Source organism: Hyla sarda, chromosome 2 (genome assembly GCF_029499605.1).
Source record: "Hyla sarda isolate aHylSar1 chromosome 2, aHylSar1.hap1, whole genome shotgun sequence".
Lineage (NCBI taxonomy): Eukaryota > Metazoa > Chordata > Amphibia > Anura > Hylidae > Hyla > Hyla sarda.
The window spans coordinates 250,628,258-250,648,030 of record NC_079190.1 but is presented as its reverse complement, the minus strand read 5'-3'; the positions used below and the strand labels follow the sequence as shown (position 1 = coordinate 250,648,030).

At 44.1% G+C, this 19,773-nt stretch overlaps 1 protein-coding gene across 9 annotated transcripts in view; it reads right to left on the bottom strand.

Annotated features, from left to right (window-relative positions):
* The window catches only part of SPOCD1 (SPOC domain containing 1), a 249,628-nt gene that overhangs the window by 13,190 nt on the left and 216,665 nt on the right, over window positions 1–19,773 (bottom strand). For all 9 annotated transcript variants that reach the window (XM_056556955.1, XM_056556956.1, XM_056556954.1 and 6 more), the window contains one exon: window positions 1,771–1,957. In XM_056556955.1, coding sequence (XP_056412930.1) covers window positions 1,771–1,957 — 187 coding nt within the window. The remainder of the gene's footprint in view (window positions 1–1,770; window positions 1,958–19,773) is intronic.

Genomic DNA, 19,773 nt, shown 5'->3' with positions numbered 1-19,773 from the left:
GTTCAACTAGAGAAAGTTCAATAGCATAACAGAAGGTAGCGTGTGATCGACTCAAAGCAAGGGGGTACAAAAATTGGATGCTGGATAGGGCAAAACATAGAGTACACAATAAACCTAGAACTAATTTGCTTGAGAATCGGAAGGTATGCTGTGCAAATAGTCAATTTAATCATCAAAACAAAGTATCTTTTGTTACCACATACAGTGTGGAATTTTATAACATTAAAGCAATTGTAAACAAGTACCTTCCGATACTCAGACAAGATCCTGTCCTTGATGTCATTTTAAAAGAGGGTTATAATTTTTCTTCACATAAAGCCCCAACATTAGAAAATATTCTTCCTCCCAGCCTTCCACCAATGCTTAAAATCCATAATACAGGTAGCTGGATTAATACACAGGGGTTCTATAAATGTGGCCAAACTAGGCGTGTAGTATGCTACCAAAGCCCTGTCCTTCTCTGATGTACGCTCTGATTTATACAAGATCAGAGAATTTCTAAATTGTTACTCTTATTTTGTAGTGTATAAAATCACATGTTGCAATTTAACATATATAGGATCCACCAAGAGAAACTTGAAAAAACGTATCCAGGAACATATCAGATGTGTGAATAATCCACTTAATGCGAATCTGTCAGATGTGTCCCAACATTTTCGTGATCTTCATGATGGTGATGTCTCTAATATGCGTTTTTTTTTGCCATTGAGAAGGTTCACAAGCAAGTTAAAGAAGAGGACTGGCTTCAGGGACTTTGAAATCGAGAAAGTCTGTGGATAAACAAATCGATTTCTTTCAGCCAAAAGGATTAAATAACCGTACTAATCTGTATTTCTATTATTGAGTTTGTTTTCTTTTCTCTTTTTTCCAGCTATTGGTTTATTTTATTTGTTTCACATTTTTTGGCACTGTTCAGACTGTGCGTTTGTTTTTATCTCAACTGAAGTGCATGTAAGGGGTTTGTGTTTGGTGATGGACCGCAATGGGTTAATACCCCTGCAGGTGTTACCATTACCTCTCACTCCTCCTATTTCATGATTATAAATGTGTTATAGCCACATTCATGCTGCAGGTTTCGTTAAAGGGTCAAGAACCTGAAACGCGTCAACCGTTCAAGTTAACTGTTTGATCCTATCATTGTTTTGTATATCCTGATTATTTTATGGCTGCAATAAATTCGGAGTTTTATCGAGTGTCGGTGCTTCCTGTACATTTCTTCCTTAAAGGAAGGATGGCTATACAAATTTACCAAAAGATTCTTCACAAATATCTGTTTACGACTACCAGGATGAACTTGATACAACAAGGGTGAACATTTCAGCAAGACAATGATCCCAAACACACAGCCACAACGAATTACCATCATATGTTGAGGTATCGCTGTATCAGTAAACATATTCAATATCTTTTCCCTTTGTCATTTCACATTATTTGGTGAGAAAAATGGTGATATGCTCAATACTTATGTAGTGAGTACAGAATCTTTTTTTATGTAAGAACATTCTTGTAGGGCTGGACATGTTAATGTGTAAAACTACTTAGGAATTTGTCAGGTGATGTTAAACAGCCAGATGTCACAGAGCTCCATTGACATCTTAAACAACATCCCTATTATAAGCTTTATGGGGGAGATTTATCAAAACCTGTCGAGAAGAAAGGTTGCTGAATTGCCCGAAACGATCTGATTGGTTGCTATGAGCAACTCAGTAACTTTTCCTCCAGAAAGGTTTTGCTAAAGCTCCTCCTATGTTTTACTTAGAAAAATCTTACCTGGCCCTCCTAAGGGGCGGAGTTGGGAAGGTATTGGTTGGCATGCCGGCAAGGGAATAACAAAGGCCTCCATCTTGTCAGTATTGACGATTACATATCTAACTTTGCGGTTGAGGTAGGAGAAGAGCCGACTATAGAATACAGCATCACTGGAGGTCTGAGGACAGAAGCGCAGCAGGCACATATCCTAATGTATAAAACAAAGTATGAAAGTATAAAATAGTGACATGACAAATGAGTCTAATTGTTTATTTAACCCCCCCAAAAAAAAAATCCTCCCTTAGTATCCCTTTTTTGCTTATCTGGAGACTAGAAGAGGTATTACCTTTCCTTGCGCCAATGCTTCACTTTCAACAATATAACTTGTCTCAACAATATAACTTCCAAGACAGTGGTTGCGGGGCAAGGATTCTATTGTGATCATTGCATGTGGGCAAAACCATGCCACATGTGAAGGACAGTGGCCGCATAGTGTTGTTGCAATAGGATGCCCATCCCCCATCTCGAAAGTTAAACTTACAATATGGGACCAAGGTGGAAGTGGACTGCAAGGGAGCAAGGAAAATAAATACCTTTTCTGATCCCCTAATCTTTTCTATTGCGTTTCTGTAAATCAGGGCATTTTTACATAGGCAGACAGCTACTCGATATGAGCAACGTTGACTATGTACAAGAAGATCAGGGACTGTTAACATGACCCAAAAATGTACTGATTTTTACTGCCATAATTGGCAGCAGCACATCTCCCAATTTACATGGCCTTTACAACTACAAACTTATAATTCCTCAGAGGTCTTATTATTTTTTGTGTGTGTATTGTAATTATTTAAATCCCTTAAGGACACAGCCTATTTGGCCTTAAAGGGGTATTCCAGCCTTAGACATTGTTAGGGTCACAGCAGGTGGTGGATCCTCTGTGCCTGTGTGGATGATGACGTGAACCGTGCCAGGGAGCGGAGTCTAAGGTGCCACTGGTTTTCACCAGAGCCTGCCGCAATGCGGGACGGTCTTGCTGCGGCAGCATAACCTAAATGCTCATGAGTCCCAGGGTAGATTAAACAATTAATTCCAAAACTCTTTGGAGGGCTAACCCTCCTCGGGCACTAATACACTTATCCTGGGTCTCACTGAAAAAACTTTTTATTGGTATGCTCTAAAAATCAAATTATTTTGAACGGATTTATGAACAGTGATTAAAACTATCAGAGATCTCTCTTACACTAACTAATAGAAACGTATTACTACTGGCCGATGGACACACTCCTGATCCTTATTCCAGCATCTGCTGGTTAGTGGTTTTCTATGATGAAGGGGACATTAAGGTCTCTCACACCTTGTGTACTGGTTGGGGGGTCTCATACACCCTCCACTCTATCGCTAAATGGGCTTTATGCCCCCTTTAACATCCACCCGTGGCATCAGGAGCTCTTATGAAGTCCAATTTAGGCTCATCCTTTTAATTTATATTATATTCCCTATAGAGAGTCTCTGCCTAAAATATTCACCAGTCTCCCCAACGTTTCGCCAGAGAACTGGCTTTGTCAAGTGCAGTTGGCTAATGGCGACATTTTCCAACACTTGTCTACTTATAGATTTTTATCGTGATGTCACTTCCGTTGCTTTTGTCACATCACTTCTGGTCCAGTGCAGCAATTACAGAATACCAGGTCACTTGTCACATGTTCCTTTGTTGTGATCATGTGATAAACCAATCACATGACTGCACGTCCGTTCCATGTGACCTATATCCTGGTTGTACGTCATTGTGCATTCTCGCGCTGTTCTGTGTATTAAACTTTCACCGGTATTCTCTGTATTTACGCATGCTCGGGATTTCTGACTTTAGGTTTGTTTTTTCTCTATTATGTTCCAATACATTATTATAGGATTCCTTTCTGGATTGGGCATCATTGCTTCTGCATTGTAACAGCCATCCCAGAAAGTGTACAATGCAGAAACAATGATGCCCAATCCAGAAAACCACTAACCAGCGGATGCTGGAATAAGGATCAGGAGTGTGTCCATTGGCCAAAAGAAATACTTTCCTATTAGTTAGTGTAAGAGAGATTTCTGATAGTTTTAAACACTGCTCATAAAGCCATTCACAAATAATTAGATTTTAGAGCATACCAATAAAAAAGTTATTTTAGTGAGACCCTAGATAAGGTTATTAGTCCCCGAGGAGGGTTAGCCCTCCAAAAGGGTTTTGGAATTTATTTCTGCAGCAGGCAGCACCTAGGTTGCTACCCCTGGCACAACTCATCCACACAGGTTGCTGGGATGTGGCATGGCACAAAAGGAAACTGTCAAGACGAGGTCAAGGGCAGGTGGCACAGGTGCAGGGTCAGTTAACGGAACAAGCATCAGGAACACGGATATCAGGAACACAGTATGCCTCCACTAGAGCACAAGGCAACAAAGATCCGGCAGGGAACAAAGGGCGGAGCTCACACTTAAACACAGGGTGCAGGTGTAGACACTTAATTAAATGAGTACTAGCTCTTTAAATGTAAGAGCTGCAGCACGCGTGCGCCCTACGGGGCGGGGGGCTGCGAGAACAAGAAGCGGCGCGTCCCGCAATGCAAATCCCAGCCCTGCCGGCAGTGGGGGCATGACAAGAGAGCGCTCAAGGCCAGAGTGTCTGGCCGGAGCGCAGATGTTGCAGACATCTTATTTACTATCCTATTCCTGTTTAATTGTGGGGGTCCTGCCGCTGAGACCCCCCGCAATCTCAGTGCAGCTCCCAGCATTCTGTGTCGGGCGCTGCTCCCAAAACGGAGATGTGACGTCGTACCACGCCCCCCTCGTGATGTCACGCCACATTCCCTCCATTCATGTCTATGAGAGGAGGCATGACGTCACAGAAAGCCGGGAGCTGCATCGAGATCACAGGGGGGTCCCAGCAGACTCCCGTGATCATTCATATTATCCCCTATCCTATATGGATAGGGGATAAGATGTCTAAGGCCGGACAGAGACAATTTAATTTTTGCATTTTTGTTTACTATTTTCTATATATCTACTGGCTCCAGAAAGTTAAGCAGATTTGTAAATTACTTCTATTAAAAAAATCTTAATCCTTTCAGTACTTTTTAGGGGCGGTATACTAAAGAGAAATCCAAAAAAGAAATGCATTTACTCTGATGAGCTTCTGAAGTTGAGTTGTTTTTTTCTGTCTAAGTGCTCTCTGATGACACGTGTCTCGGAACCGCCCAGTTTAGAAGAAAATCCCCATAGCAAACCTCTTCTAAACTGGGCTGTTCCCGAGACACGTTTAATCAGAACACACTTAGACAGAAAAGAACAACTCAACTTCAGAAGCTCATAAGTACTGAAAGGATTAAGATTTTTTTTAATAGAAGTAATTTACAAATCTGTTTAACTTTCTGGAGCCAGTTGATATATATAAAAAAAAAAGTTTTTTTTCCTGGATAACCCCTTTAAGCTGTACCCTTTACAGTAAAACTAACATGTTTTCTTTATTCTGTGGGTCAATAGGATGTTTACATGCTTTTCTATTATGGTATTGCTTCAGTTATTAATCTATTAATAAATATCAGTTATTTAACAAAAAAAGCATGTTTAAAATTGCCCTATTCTGACCACTATAACTTTATCATTGTTCTGTATACAGGGCTGTATGAGAGCTAATTTTTTGTGCTGTGATTTGTAGTTTTTACCAATATCACTTTTACATATACGCAATATTTTTTTTTTTACTAAAAGACAGACCAGAGGAGAAGATTACAGCAACGCAGCAGTAGCCAGGTGGAGGGGTTCTCTGGCTGCCCACTTGGCTTACTAGACCCGCATCTCTGTTCCATTAAAATGAACAGAGCTGAGCTGTAATACCACACACAACCTGAGGACATTTTAAAAATTGCATGATTGCAAAGTTTCGTGTGTCTTTTTCACAATGTGCCTGCTGGGTATAACTACTTGTATATGGGGATATAATATGTTTTTATTTTATTTTATAAATAGGCTTTGTTTTTGTAAAAATGTGAAAGGGATTTGACTGGGTGGTGTTTACAGGTGTTGTTGTAATGATAATATATTTAAGTGATTGCATTATTAGAACAAAGGAATACGTTTATTGATGAGAATTGTACAATTTAAAGGAGGCTCTAGTACCTTTTTGGGTCGCCTCTAGCCTGGATACAACATTAGATGTGGTGGGGAATGAGGCAAATGAGTTTTGTGTTGCGTCCTGTGGCTCAATTGTAGGGCCTATAGATCCTGCACACTTGTACAGTCATGGCAGTAAATGTTGGCACCCCTGAAATTTTTCAAGAAAATTAAGTATTCCTCACAGAAAAGGATTGCAGTAACACATGTTTTGCTATATACATGTTTATTCCCTTTGTGTATATTGGAACTGAACAAAAAAGGGAGGAAAAAAAGCAAATATGTCACACTAAACTCCCAAAAAATGGACTGAAAAAAATTATTGGCACCCTTTCAAAATTGTGGATAAATAAGATTGTTTCAAGCAGATGCTCCTTTAAATTCACCTGGGGCAAGTAACAGGTGTGGGCAATATAAAAATCACACCTGAGAGCAGATAAAAAGGAGAGATGTTTATTTAGTCTTTGCATTGTGTGTCTGTGTGTGTGCCACACTAAGCATGGACATCAGAAAGAGGAGAAGAGAACTGTCTGAGGACTTGAGAACCAAAGTTGTGGAAATATATCAACAATCCCAAGGTTACAACTCCATCTCCAGAGATATAGATTTGCCTTTGTCCACAGTGTGCAACATTATCGAGACGTTTGCAACCCATGGCACTGTAGCTAATCTCCCTGGGCTTGGACGGAAGAGAAAAATTGATGAAAGGTGTCAACGCAGGATAGTCCGGATGGTGGATAAGCAGCCCCAAACAAGTTCCAAAGATATTCAAGCTGTCCTGCAGGCTCAGGGAGCATCAGTGTAAGTGCGAACTATCCGCCGACATTTAAATGAAATGATATGGCAGGAGACCCAGGAAGACCCCCTTGCTGACACAAAAAAGCAAGACTACATTTTGCCAAAATGAACTTGAGTAAGCCAAAATCCTTCTGGAAAAATGTCTTGTGGACAGATGAGACAAAGATAGAGCTTTTTGGTAAAGCACATGATTCTACTGTTTACCAAAAACAGAATGAGATCTTCAAAGAAAAGAACACCGTACCTACAGTGAAATATGGTGGAGGTTCAATGATGTTTTGGGGTTGTTTTGCTGCCTCTGGCACTGGGTGCCTTGAATGTGTGCAAGGCATCATGAAATCTCAGGATTACCAATGGATTTTGAGTTGCACTGTACAGCCCAGAGTCAGAAAGATGGGTTTGCATCCGAGATCTTGGATCTTCCAGCAGGACAATGACCCCAAACATACGTCAAATGAAATGGATGGCAACAAAGCGCTGGAGAGTTCTGAAGTGGCCAGCAATGAGTCCAGATCTAAATCCCATTGAACACCTGTGGAGAGATCTTAAAATTGCTGTTGGGAAAAGGCCCTTCCAATAAGAGAGATCTGGACCAGTTTGAAAAGGAAGAGTGGTCCAACATTCCGGCTGAGAGGTGTAAGAAGCTCATTGATGGTTATAGGAAGCAACTGATTTCAGTAATTTTTCCAAAGGGTGTGCAACCAAATGTTAAGCTAAGGATGCCAATAATTTTGTCTAGCCCATTTTTGGAGTTTGGTGTGAAATTATGTCCAATTTGCTTTTTTTCTTTTAGTTAGTTTGCCTTTTTTTGGTTTAGTTTTAATACACACAAAGGTAATAAACATGTCTATAGCAAAACATGTGTTACTGCAATCCTTTTCTGTGAGAAATAATTCACTTTCTTGAAAAATCTCAGGGGTGCCAACATTTACAACCATGACTGTATTTTGCCAAAGATAACTTGAATGCTCAATTTTTGATAAATTGGGAAGTGAGCAGGTTAAGAAAGTGTTTCTGTCTGGCAGAGACATTCTTGGGAAACTCTTGCTGTGCATAGGTGAGCATTTCTCTGCTGTGAAATGTCAGCTGTAGGCTCTGCCATTAGAGGTAACACATTAGGCCGCACATATCACTGAGCTCTGTTGCGCTGAGCGCTCCGGCCACTACTCTGGCCGTGAGCGCTCTCCTCCTTCTTCCTCTGAAGGGCCCTGGCATTCGCATCGAGAGACGTGCCCGCATGCAAATCTCGGGACGTCAATTACCTTCTGCTCCTGCTGAATCCCCCGCTGCCTGCTCTCCAGTGAGCGCGCCCCCGCCTCCTAGGGTGCACGCAAACCGGAGCTCCAAGATTTAAAGGGCCAGTGCGCCCTTAATTAGTAATTGCACCTGTCCCTTCCTTATAGGTTTTTGCACCTCCCTCTACCTCTTGCAGGATCTTTGTGTGTCTTGAGCCCCTAGAGAAAGTGTTCCTGTGTTTTGCCCTGCCTGTGTTCTGACCTTCCGCTTTGTGACCTGACCTTGCCTTCTTGCCGCCTGCCTGTAGACCTCCTGCTACATTTCTGATTATGCATCTGAGCCGCCAGCCCTGACCTTCTGCTACTACTGACTCTGAGTTGTCACATCCTACCTGTGCCACGTAATACCTTGGCTGCCTGTAGGGGACGAGTCGTATCAGGGGTAGCGACCTGGGTGCTGTCTGCTGCAGCAAGACAATCCCGCTTTGTGTCGGGCTCTGGTGAAAACCAGTGACACCGTAGACTCTGCTCCCTGGTACAGCCCAAGCCATCTTCCTCACAGGTCAGTGGATCCACCTACCACAGCCGTTACAAGCTCTTAGTGTCCCACATATCACTATTGGGGTGACCGGCTGTCAAATGTAATGGCTCCCCATATGATAGTACCAGCAGTTGGGGCAAAGTGTTGCCCCTACAGCAAAGGCAGGGGTGAAGTGCAACAAGTGGCCTCCATACTCGAACCTGACTGTCTCCAGATCCCAAACAGAACCTGGATTCATCAGTAAAGACGTTATGGTAGCAGTCCAGGACTTTTGTTAGATGGTGGCTGTCTGACAACATAATGGGCAACATGACAACAAATTTACGTCTGCTAAGCACCTGAAAATGGCCAGGGCAGAGCCAGGGGTGTGTAATGCAGGTGACACTTGTGTTTGAATGGAAACTGTGAAAGCTGCTTATACTTGGGGTCGGATCAAATCATCCTCTCTACTGGTGGTCTGTCTGGATCATCTGGAGCCTGGTTATAACATAATCACTGCTTCGCATATCTCCTTGGTTGGAATAGCCAAGATGGCAAACATTTTGTTGAAGTGACCATCCTGCTTCTCCCAGTCTAATAATGTGCCCCCTTGGAAAGTCTGCCAACTGGGCTAAATGTCTTTGAGTTGTAGAGGCATGTCTATCAGTAAATAATCTCTCACTAAGAGGTACACTACCTTTTTTTTTTATAGAGTACTAGCTGAGTACCCAGTTTTTCCTTCCTATTCCGTGTTGGGGAGGAAAATGAACAAAGGAGGAAGCTTTTGACTTCATATCCCATCCTCATATATTGTTGTCATATCCCAACCCCATTTCCCAACCTCATATCTCGACCTCAAATCCCGAACTCCTATCCCGTCCTCATATTTTGACCTCATATCCCATCCTCATATCCTGTCCTCCTAACCCGTCCTCCTATCTCGACCTCATATCGTGTCCTCATATTCCGTCCTCATATCCCGACCTCATTACCCGACCCCATATCCCGTCCCCATATCCTGTCCTCATATCCCTTCCTCCTATCTCAACCTCATATCCCATCCTCATGTCCCGTTCTCATATCCCGACCTTATATCCCATCCTCATATCCTGTCCTCATATGCTGTCCTCATATCCCGTCCTCATATGCTGACCTCATATCCCGTCCTTATATGCTGACCTCATATCCCGTCCTTATGTCCCATCCTCATATCCTGTCCTCAGGTGGGACTGATTTGTGATGACTATATTGTAAGCTGAAAATAGAAGGGGACGTGGTTTTGTGGGATGGGACATGATTTGAAAACCAGACCGATTCACAAAAAGGGTAGATAATAAAAGAGGTGGGGCTTAAACAGTGGGCGTGTGTTTGTGAGATTGGGTTTGGCTTGCAAGCTGGACTGACACATTCACCAGGAGATGCAGAGCGGAGCTTGTGGAATAAGGTACTGGAAGTCCCATATACTTGCATGAGACTTGAAACAAAAACCCATGTTGTACATAAGGGTGTAGGTAAGGGTTAATTTAACTATCATATATCATATATTTTATTTGACATATAAGTAATACGTGTACCAGTTATTATTGAAATATCTCCATCCATACAAAGTTATGTGGGAACATACATTTCCCATAGATTTGCATGCGACTTTAAACAAAAACCCTGACCCTCACATATGGGGGGTAGTTAAGGGTTAAATTAAAGGGGTACTCCGGCCCTGAGACATCTTATCCCCCATCCAAAGGACAGGAGATAAGATGTCTCACCCTGGGGGTCCCGCCGCTGGGGACCCCCGCAATCTTGTATTCGCCACCCACCTGTTTGAGCTGCACGCTGCGGTGCCAGCTCACAAACAGCCAGGTGGAGACCACGGGGCCGGAGTATCGTGACGTCACGACTCCGCCCCCTTGTGACGTCACCCCCGCCCCAGCTATGCAAGTCTATGCAGTAACATTTTTCCCATAGACTGGGGGTGAGTAAGGGTTAAATTACCTATCCTATGTTTGTTGTTGACAGCAGTCTGTATTGGAGCGGGCTCCCGACTGTTGCCCGCTCCATACTCTGCAGCCCCCGGCTGATTTCAGTAGTCGGGGCCGCTGCCGATAGTTAGCATGCGGCGACTGGCTTTTAACCCTTTAGATCGCCACTGTCAAAGCTGACAATGGCATCTAAAGGGACATGTGCATGCTCCCTGGTGGGCTAGTGGGGTGGATAACCCCCCCCCCCCCCCCACAGCACGATCGTGAGGGGGAAATCCACTATAGAGGTAGTCGGAGGACTTACCTCTGTTCCCTGCTGTCCCGTGGCTCTGTCATTGATAGAGCCTGGCTGGACTAGGCTCTATCAGTGGAGCACAGAGCACACAGTTCAATGGAGTTCAATAGAACACTATTGATCTGTATGAGGAATCTAATGATTCCCCCCTAAAAGTCCAATAAAGTGTAGAAAAAGAAAAAAAAAAGTTTTAATAAAGGTTTAAAAGACACACATTAACCTCTTACATGTTAAAAGTTCCAATCACCCTCTTTTCCTACAGAAAAAACATGTAAACATAATAAAAAGAAACATATTTAGTTTCACTGCGGGCGTAATTGTACGAACTATTAAAATATAACATTATGTATCCCATATAGTAAAGGACGTAAATGTAAAAAACAAAATACCTAACCACAGAATTGCAATTTTTATAATTTCCCAGAAAAAAAAAAAAAAGTTTAAAAGCGATTAAAAAGTCAGATCAATACCAAAATAGTACCGATACAAAAAAACTGATTATGGCGCAAAAAATTAGCCCTCATACAGCCTGGTATGTGAAAAAAATAAAAAGCTACAGGGGTAAAAAAATGGCAATTAAAAAATTCAAAACAGTTCAGATTTTTTTTTTAATTAGTAAAACATGATGGAAACTAGGGCTGGGCGGTATGACCAAATATGTGTATCACTGTATTTTTGTAACTTATGGCGGTTCCACGATATATAACATATTCCCCCCCCCCCCTCCCAAAAAAAAAATTATCAGCCCAGTGCTGCGCTGTCCCCATCGGGGTAAATGCGCACATATCATCCGCAAGTGATGCCCTCCTCGTCCTCCTGTTTGTTGCTGCCGCCGGCACGGACACTCTATACTGTACGCTGTATCCCTATGCCCGGTGTCAGGATCCGGGCTGGTAGCGGAGGCTGGTGGTGGATCCGTTGTGCCAGAGAGGTGATGACGGGGGCCGTACCAGGGGAACCGAGTCTAAGGAGTTACTGGTTTTCACCAGAGCCCGCCGCAAAGCGGGATGGACTTGCTGCGGCAAGTAACCCCCAGGTCGTTTCACCCAGTAGTGACTCAACCTCTCTGGCTGCTGAGATAAGGCAAGGTACAAGAGGATCAGGCAAAGGCGTAGTCAGACACAGCAAATGATCAAGGCAGGCAGCTCAGGTTCACAGGCGGAAGTCAGTAGCAACGGGAACGGCAACAGGCAGGGCAACACAGGAACAAGGAATGCTTTCTCTCAGGCACAAAGGCAACAAAGATCCGGCAGGAGATGGTACTTATAGGCAGTGCACAGGTGAGGCCTAATTAAGTCCAAACAGCACTCCCTCTCACAAAGCTTAACCCTTAATGAACCAGTTTGGACCAGGCACCAATCACCTGTGCAGTGGTCCTTTAGATCTAAGAGTCCAAGAGTCCCTGTGCACGTGTGCCCTAGAGAGCGGGGATGCACACGCTGTGACGCCGGAACGCTGCCTGGGGACACACGCTGTGAGCGCTCCGTGGCCAGCAGGGGGCCCGGAGCGCTCAGCATAACACCCGGGCTGCAAAAGGTAAACAAAATAAACTTTAACACACGTGCCTACGTCTGCCTTACGCTCTTCCAGGGGACGGGAACGTCGGAAAGCAGTCAGCCTATCACCGGCCGCAGCGATGTTCCCACTCGGCCGGTGATAGGCTGAGCCCACTGTCATGTAAGAAGCCAGCCGGCTTCTTACATGACAGTGCGCTCAACCTATCACCGGCAGAGGCGGAACATCAATGCAGCCAGTGATTGGCTGATGGCTGTCCAACGTTCCATTCCATAGGAAGAAGGTCTGAACCGACGGTGAAGGCGAGTTAAAGTTTATTTTGTTTATCTTTTGAAGCCCGGGCATAGGGATACAGCGTACAGTATAGAGTGTCAGCGCCGGCGGCCGCAACAAACAGGAGGACGAGGAGGGCAGCGTTTGCGGGTGATATGTGAGTATTTACCCTGATGGGGACAGCGCAGCGCTTATAATTAATTGCGGGTCACATATGATTAGTTCCCCGATGCGGGGACAGCGCAGCGCTGGGCTGATAATGCATTCATTTTTGAGGGGGAGGGGCCAAACCAGTATTGCGGCATGGGAAAAATTCATATCGTGCAGGACAAAAATTTTGGTATTCGGTATGAACCGGTATACCGCCCAGCCCTAATGGAAACTATATACATTTTGGTATTGCTGTAATCAGGCGACCTAAAGTATTAAAACAACATGTTAGCTCAACCACAAGGTAAATGGTGAAGAAAAGAGAACCACCAAATTTTCTAAATAATCTTTTACTATTTCAATTTCACTTAACCAATTATATATATTTTTTTGGTTCGGAGAATATGTTATTGAAAAATTAAAAGGTATCATTACAGAAGGTAGTTATGGCTATTATAGGGCGAGGAGGAAAAAAGGAGAGCGTAAAAGCAAAGATTGGCCAAGTAGATTTTGCTTAGTTTTAGTCCCGTGGACAAGTAGTTTTTTTATTACATTTCCACACCCCTACCTGGGTGTCTTTTTTTCAATGAGAGTATATATTTTTTAACATGTTTCACCTGTAAAAACCATGCAGCAAATAAACATCTAATAAAATCAAGCAAGTTGCTGTGCAATGCGCGCAGTGTAGCTGTGCAGTAAGTGGTCTTATGCCCCAAGGATCAAGCCTTTTATTCAGCAATTATCACTAGATTGTAGAGTATAAACCAGCTATGTGCCCTGAAATTGTAGCCACAAAAGTGAGCACTGGCAACAAATGGTAGCTTTTATCTCCTATCACAGGTTCTTTTAATTGGATTTATGGACTTTTAAAAAAGCTATCAATATTCTATTAAGCTAATACGCTAGTTCTCCTGGATAAATGGTTTTCTTTGACATTTAACACATTAAAGCACAGCATACTGCCTTTGAGGATAGTGACAGGTCAGTTTAAAAAGAATACATGATAACACGCATTTTGAAAGTTATCGATTAATAACAAAGTGGTAATATTCTCACTAATAGAACTATAGTAACAATAATGAATAACAAATGTGCAGTACAAAGGCCACTAAATGTAAAATTCAGGAAGGCTAGAATTCCACTGAGTTTTTTTCCCACCAGCAAAAATGCCAGGAAAACTGCCACGGATTTTCCTTGCGTTTTCTGGCGTTTTTCCTGGTGTGTGGAAATAGCCAGTTTTGTCCCCTATGGCAGTTTGTATAGTGTATAGTATCACTACTCACCTCCCCGGGTCGTATAGTATACAGGGGGGCATAGTGTACCCGTGTATACTATACAGGAGCCGGGAATCCTGTCACCAGACTGAAAAGACTCCCTGCTCCTATAGCCCCTTTGGGCGGTATACAGAATATACAGCTATCTATAGATACCTGTATATATATATAGTGTATACAAAAGACAAGATCCCCTTACCTTCCTCGCTCCCTGTCGGGTCTGTGTAGCTCCGCCCCCAGTGATGACATCATTAGGGGGCGGAGCTACAGACAGGAGCCAGGCTAGTAAGTCTGAAGCTCTGTTCACATTGTCCGTTTTGTATAATGTGAATAGACCCTTCTGGCAGTGTCTACCCAGACAGGGAGACTCCAGCTGTTGCTAAACTACAACTCCTAGCATGCATGCTGGATGTTGTAGTTTTGCACCAACTGGAGAATTCCTGTTTGGGAAGACATTGTATTATGGGTGCTCTCCCCAGTGGACAGCGCCAAAAATGTACTAACCAATTTTTTGTGTTTTTTTTTCCTTCTCATTTCAGATCCGTGTATGCAGAGGATTACGGTGGATTCGATGGATTACGGCGGATGAACAGTTTTTTTTTCTTATAATAAAATGGCTAACAAGGGCTGTGGGGGAGTGTTTTTAAAAATAAAATAATTTTTCCAATGTGTTTTTTTTTTTATTATTGAATTTTCAGGCTTAGTAGTGGAAGCCAGGGCTTAGCGTTAGCCCCAAAAACAGCTAGCGCTAACCCCCAATTACTACCCCGGTACCCACTGCCACAGGGGTGCCGGGAAGAGCTGGTACCAACAGGCTCCTGGGCCTAGGCGGTAACAGGCTGGCGTTATTTAGGCTGGGGAGGGCCAGTAACAATGGTCCTCGCCCATCCTGGTAATGTCAGGCTGTTGCTGTTTGGTTTGTATTGTGCTGAGAATGAAAATACGGGGAACCCTATGCGTATTTATAGGGTTCCCCGGCTCTGTAGCCCTGAGTACAGCTGATCCCGACCTTCACATCTGGAGGATCGCAGGGGGTGTCAGGAGAAGTGACATTCACTGTGATCTGTACCATACTGCGGGTACTACTACCCCCAACATGGCGCACACTCTGTTCCATGTTGGGAGCTGTAGTACCTGCATTAATAGAAAGATCACAGCAAGTGTCACTCCTGACACCCACTGTGATCCTCCAGTATAATGTATAGATGCGGGCGACCGCTCTTCTATGGTCCCCTGCACTGACGTATATACACACCTATTCATATTTCCCACAGAGAGTTGTGATTGGCTGGAACCATCTGGCCAATTACAGCTCTGCGGGAAATATGAATAGGTGTATATATACGTCAGTGCAGGGACCATAGAAGAGCGCCTGGCCGCATCTATACATTATACAGGAGGATCGCAAAGGGGTGATCTGTCAATTAATACAGGTACAACTACTCCCATCATGGAACAGTGTGTTCCATGCTTTAAGTAGTAGTACTACCTAAAAAAAAAAATTAAAAAATTAAAAACACACACACTCTACATTTATATTATTGTCAGCTAAATTTTTAGGTCCCTGTCCGCCCACATAAATTGATCCCTGTTTAAAAATTTATAAAAATTTTGTTCTAAAAAAAGATACATTTCGTTAAATACTATTTTTTTCATCACTACTGTATCTTTTTTATTATAATTTTTTAATGATACCCTACGAAATTTTATTAAAAAAGGTATCTTCATCACTTTTTTGGTTCGCTAAAGTACATAAAACAATAAAAACCGCCGGCAAAAACGCCAAAATTAAAACCAACATGGTGTTTCTCTTGGTGTTTTTTCTCTCCCATAGACTTCTATGGGAGGAAAACGCCGCGATTTATGTGCAAAAAACGCCAAACTAGGTTTTGTTGGGCTCAGCCTAAAATTGCTGAAAAATGGCAAAAGGATTAAAAAAACGCCAAACTGAAAAACGCCAGATGGTTCTGGCATTTTGCAGTTTACTATTGACTTGCAACTAACATCTGGACGCTGGATTTTTTCTCTGAAAAAAAACGCTGTGGCACATTTATGGCGTTTTTGCTAAAAAAATTCTCAGTGGAATTCCAGCCTAAAGCTTGTTATCCACTTTCAATAGATGCCAGTGGAATGCTCATTCAGGAGTTAGGCTGGAATTCCACAGAGGATTTTTTTGCAAAAACGCCGTACAAAACGCCAATTTCCCCGCACAATGTTTTTTCAGCAAAAAAAACCCCACGTCTAGATGTTAGCTGCAAGTCAATAGTAAACAGTAAAATGCCAGATCCACTTGGCGTTTTTCAGTTTGGCATTTTTTTTTCCTTTTGCCGTTTTTCAGCAAATTTGGGCTCAGAGGCTGTGTTTTGTAGTCATGTAGTCATGTAGTGCGTGACCTTTTGAGCACTTCATACTGTGTTAAGTACTTTATACCTTTACTCACCTGTTTACCATAGATTTAACAATAAACCCTTTTGTGTCCGTGGATACGTATGTATACATGTATCTTTCCAGGAGTACATGTTTATTTATCTCCATCATGGTTCTTGCCTTTTACTTACAAGTGTTTTTTGTTTACGCCTACAGCCAGGTGTCTTGTTACCATGGACCCGATTCCCAGTCATCTCCGTTCCTGATGCATGATACACCACGGGTGTTACATTATGTGCTCCGGCCGCACACGCTCGCTGTGAGCGCATGGTCCCGTTACCTGCTGCTGCCAGCGGGGCTGGGATTCGCATCGCGGGACGCGCCCGCATGCAAATTCCAGTCCGTCACTCACCAGGTGCTTCTCCTGCCCCCGCCTCTGCCTCTCTGCTCCGGCGCGCGTGTCCCCGTCTCCTAGGGCGCACGCGCACCGGCACTTTAAGATTAAAAGGGCCAGTGCGCCCATTAGTGTAGTACACCGGTGGCTCATTGATAAATTCCTCCTCCTCCCACACTTCCCTGTCGGATCTTTGTTGCCTTGAGCCTGAGAGAAAGCATACCTGAGAGTTGCCTTGCCGTGTATCTGATCCTTTACTCTGTGACTTTACCTTGCTCCTCTGTCGCCTGCCTACTGACCTCCTGCTACGTCCTGACTACACTACTGTGCTGCCTGCCCTGACCTTCTGCTATCCTGACTATTAGCTGCCTTATCCCTCCTGTGCCTCGCATCTCCTCAGCCGCCTGTGTGGTCGAGCCGTGCCAGGGGTAGTGACCTGGGTGCCGCCTGCAGCAGCAAGTCCATCCTGCTTTATGGCGGGCTCTGGTGAGGGTCCGGAGTTCCGGAGTCAATATCCTTGGTTTATATGCGCCAGTGCATGGCTATGACTGATTGCTGACGTGATTTCCTGTTATTACATGATATGTACTGATGCATACTATATGACCAGCTGACTGTTTTTACATTGCATGATTGGTTTTATGGGAGGGGAGGGGACTATTTATCTACCTGGATGCACCTTGCTGTTATTTTGCTGCTACCATTCCCAGAACTACTATCTTTGAAGGAGTTTAGTAACCCCCTATAAGTACCATGTTGACTTCTTAGTCATGTGCAGAGCCCCATTTGTTCAGATTTCCCCAGCAGTACTGTCTATTTTATAACTGTTTACATTTTTGTCACATTTATTGTCCTTGCATTAATGTCAACAAAGCTTTTTCTTATACTTGTGAATGTCTGTAAAGTGCCTATAGACAATTTCACCTTTTTCAACTGTTCATTGGCGTAAAGATATGTAAAAGTCATTAAAATAAATATAGTGAAACAAAATACAAAATACAGGTTCGATAATGTTATTCCCAGAAGCTGAATGGGTTCACTACAAAGTTATACATGATTTTGCTGTGAAAATTCTACATGAAGTCTAAATAAAGCAGATGTGCCAGAGATACGGATCGGAAGCACAAACAATTGATGACACATACCAATGTATGGGATGGGATTAATATAGAAGGGCATAAAGCCAATAAGCTATATTTCGCCCCCTCAACGAAAGTCTATGGGAAGGGGGCGCGACCGCTGTCACGCTCCCTTCCCATAGACTTTGGTAGAGGGGGCGGGCATGAAGTCAAGAGGGGGCGGACGAGACGTCACGAAGGGGCCGGGCGTGACGTCACGCCCGGCGGCCGTGAACACGGAAGCCCGCACACAGCGTTCGGAGTAATGAACTTCCGGACGCTGTGAGCGGAGCTCCGAACTGCAGGGCAGCACACAACCCCTTTAAGTGTTCCTTTTATATTTTTTGAGAAGTGTTCTTGCTGAAAACTGGGGAAGAATAGTGTTAAGGGTTTACTGAAAATCTTCCCATCATTATTCTCTTTTCAGAAATGCATTATGTTCCTGTAGAAAACTACTGATGATACAGAGAGGCTACCAAGTCTTCCAAGCCTATCAAGGTACCATATATACAGTGACCTCTATCAGTACAAGAGCTGATATTAATTTATTAAAGGAAATCTGTCACCAGTGTCACCTGCACTAACCTGTCAGTACCGACCAGATGACAACGGTACTCACCTTGTCCAGTTCCTTGGTGGTGATCTTCGGTAATCTTCTCCGTTAGCTCCGCTCTGGGCACTTGGCTTGGGGCACGGGCGGAGCTTTATGATGTCACCACTGCTGGTTCTCTCACAGCGGGACCCAGCAGAAAGCAGCAGCGGTGACATCACTAAGCAGCGGTGACATCATTAAGGAACTGGACAAGGTGAGTACCGTTGTCATCAGTGTCACCTGCACTACCTGTTGGTACCGACAGGTTAGTGCAGGTGACACTGGTGACAGATTTCCTTAAAACTACGTTCTGTGATTATAATCCAGATCTGATTTAGTAAATGCAATGAGAGAATACCTGTCGGGGAAAAAAAAAACACAAAGAAAACTACACTTGAGGCTTCCGGTTCCGGCACACACATGTGAGCAGGGCAGAGGCGGACCTCCTCCCTACCGTCGGCACCTATCGGCGAACGTACCAGCACAGAGGGGCCGGTCAGTATCCGCTTCACCCGCAGACACCGGGTGAAGTGCCAGTGAATGGAGCAGTACCTGCAATGGGCCGCACAAACGCCGCTCTCCTCCTCACAACCCCGGCCAGCACAGGAGCACGCAGCCTCCAAGATGGCGCCCACACCTCTCCTGTCTTCCTCAGCAGCGGCGCTGCAGGAGAACTTAGATGAGCTGCCAGAGACTCCTGCTCACTCTGGCAGACAGCAAGCAATAGAGGGGGGTCTCGCTCCAGCCACACTGGGATCTAGCAAAGTATCTCACGCAGCTGCCTCCTCACTGCATGCTTACTGCATGAGGAAGCTGTCCCCTCCACTCCTATAGCATGCAGCACCTCAGCTCCTGCCTCCACCTCCTCCATACAGGCTTCTCAGCCCCCAGCTACACAGCCTGATGCATCTCAACTATCTCAATTACAGCTGTACTCTCTATCAGCTGCTTCCATGGATTATATGGCAGCAGAAGTGGCCAAGCGCATAGGTCCCAATCTACAGAAAATATTGGAAGAAACTGTGCGCAATTGCCTACAGCAATTACAATTGGAAGTGGTGTCTCATGCATCCAGACTTGATGAAGTGGAACACAGAGTCCTGGCAAGAGAAGAAGCAGATGCTGCTCTGGAGTCGAAAGTCCGCAGTGCTGAGGTGGACTTGGTCAAAATGAGTGAGAAACTGGAGGACCTTGAAAATCGCTTCCGCTGCAACAATTTGCGCATGGTTGGGGTGAAAGAGGACATTGCTTCTCCGCAGCTACAATCCTTCTGCGAACGAGATTTACCACGGTCCATTGGATTATCACATCCAGTCCGTGTGGAACAGGCTCATCACATTGGCCCCACTCCTGAAAGACGACGTA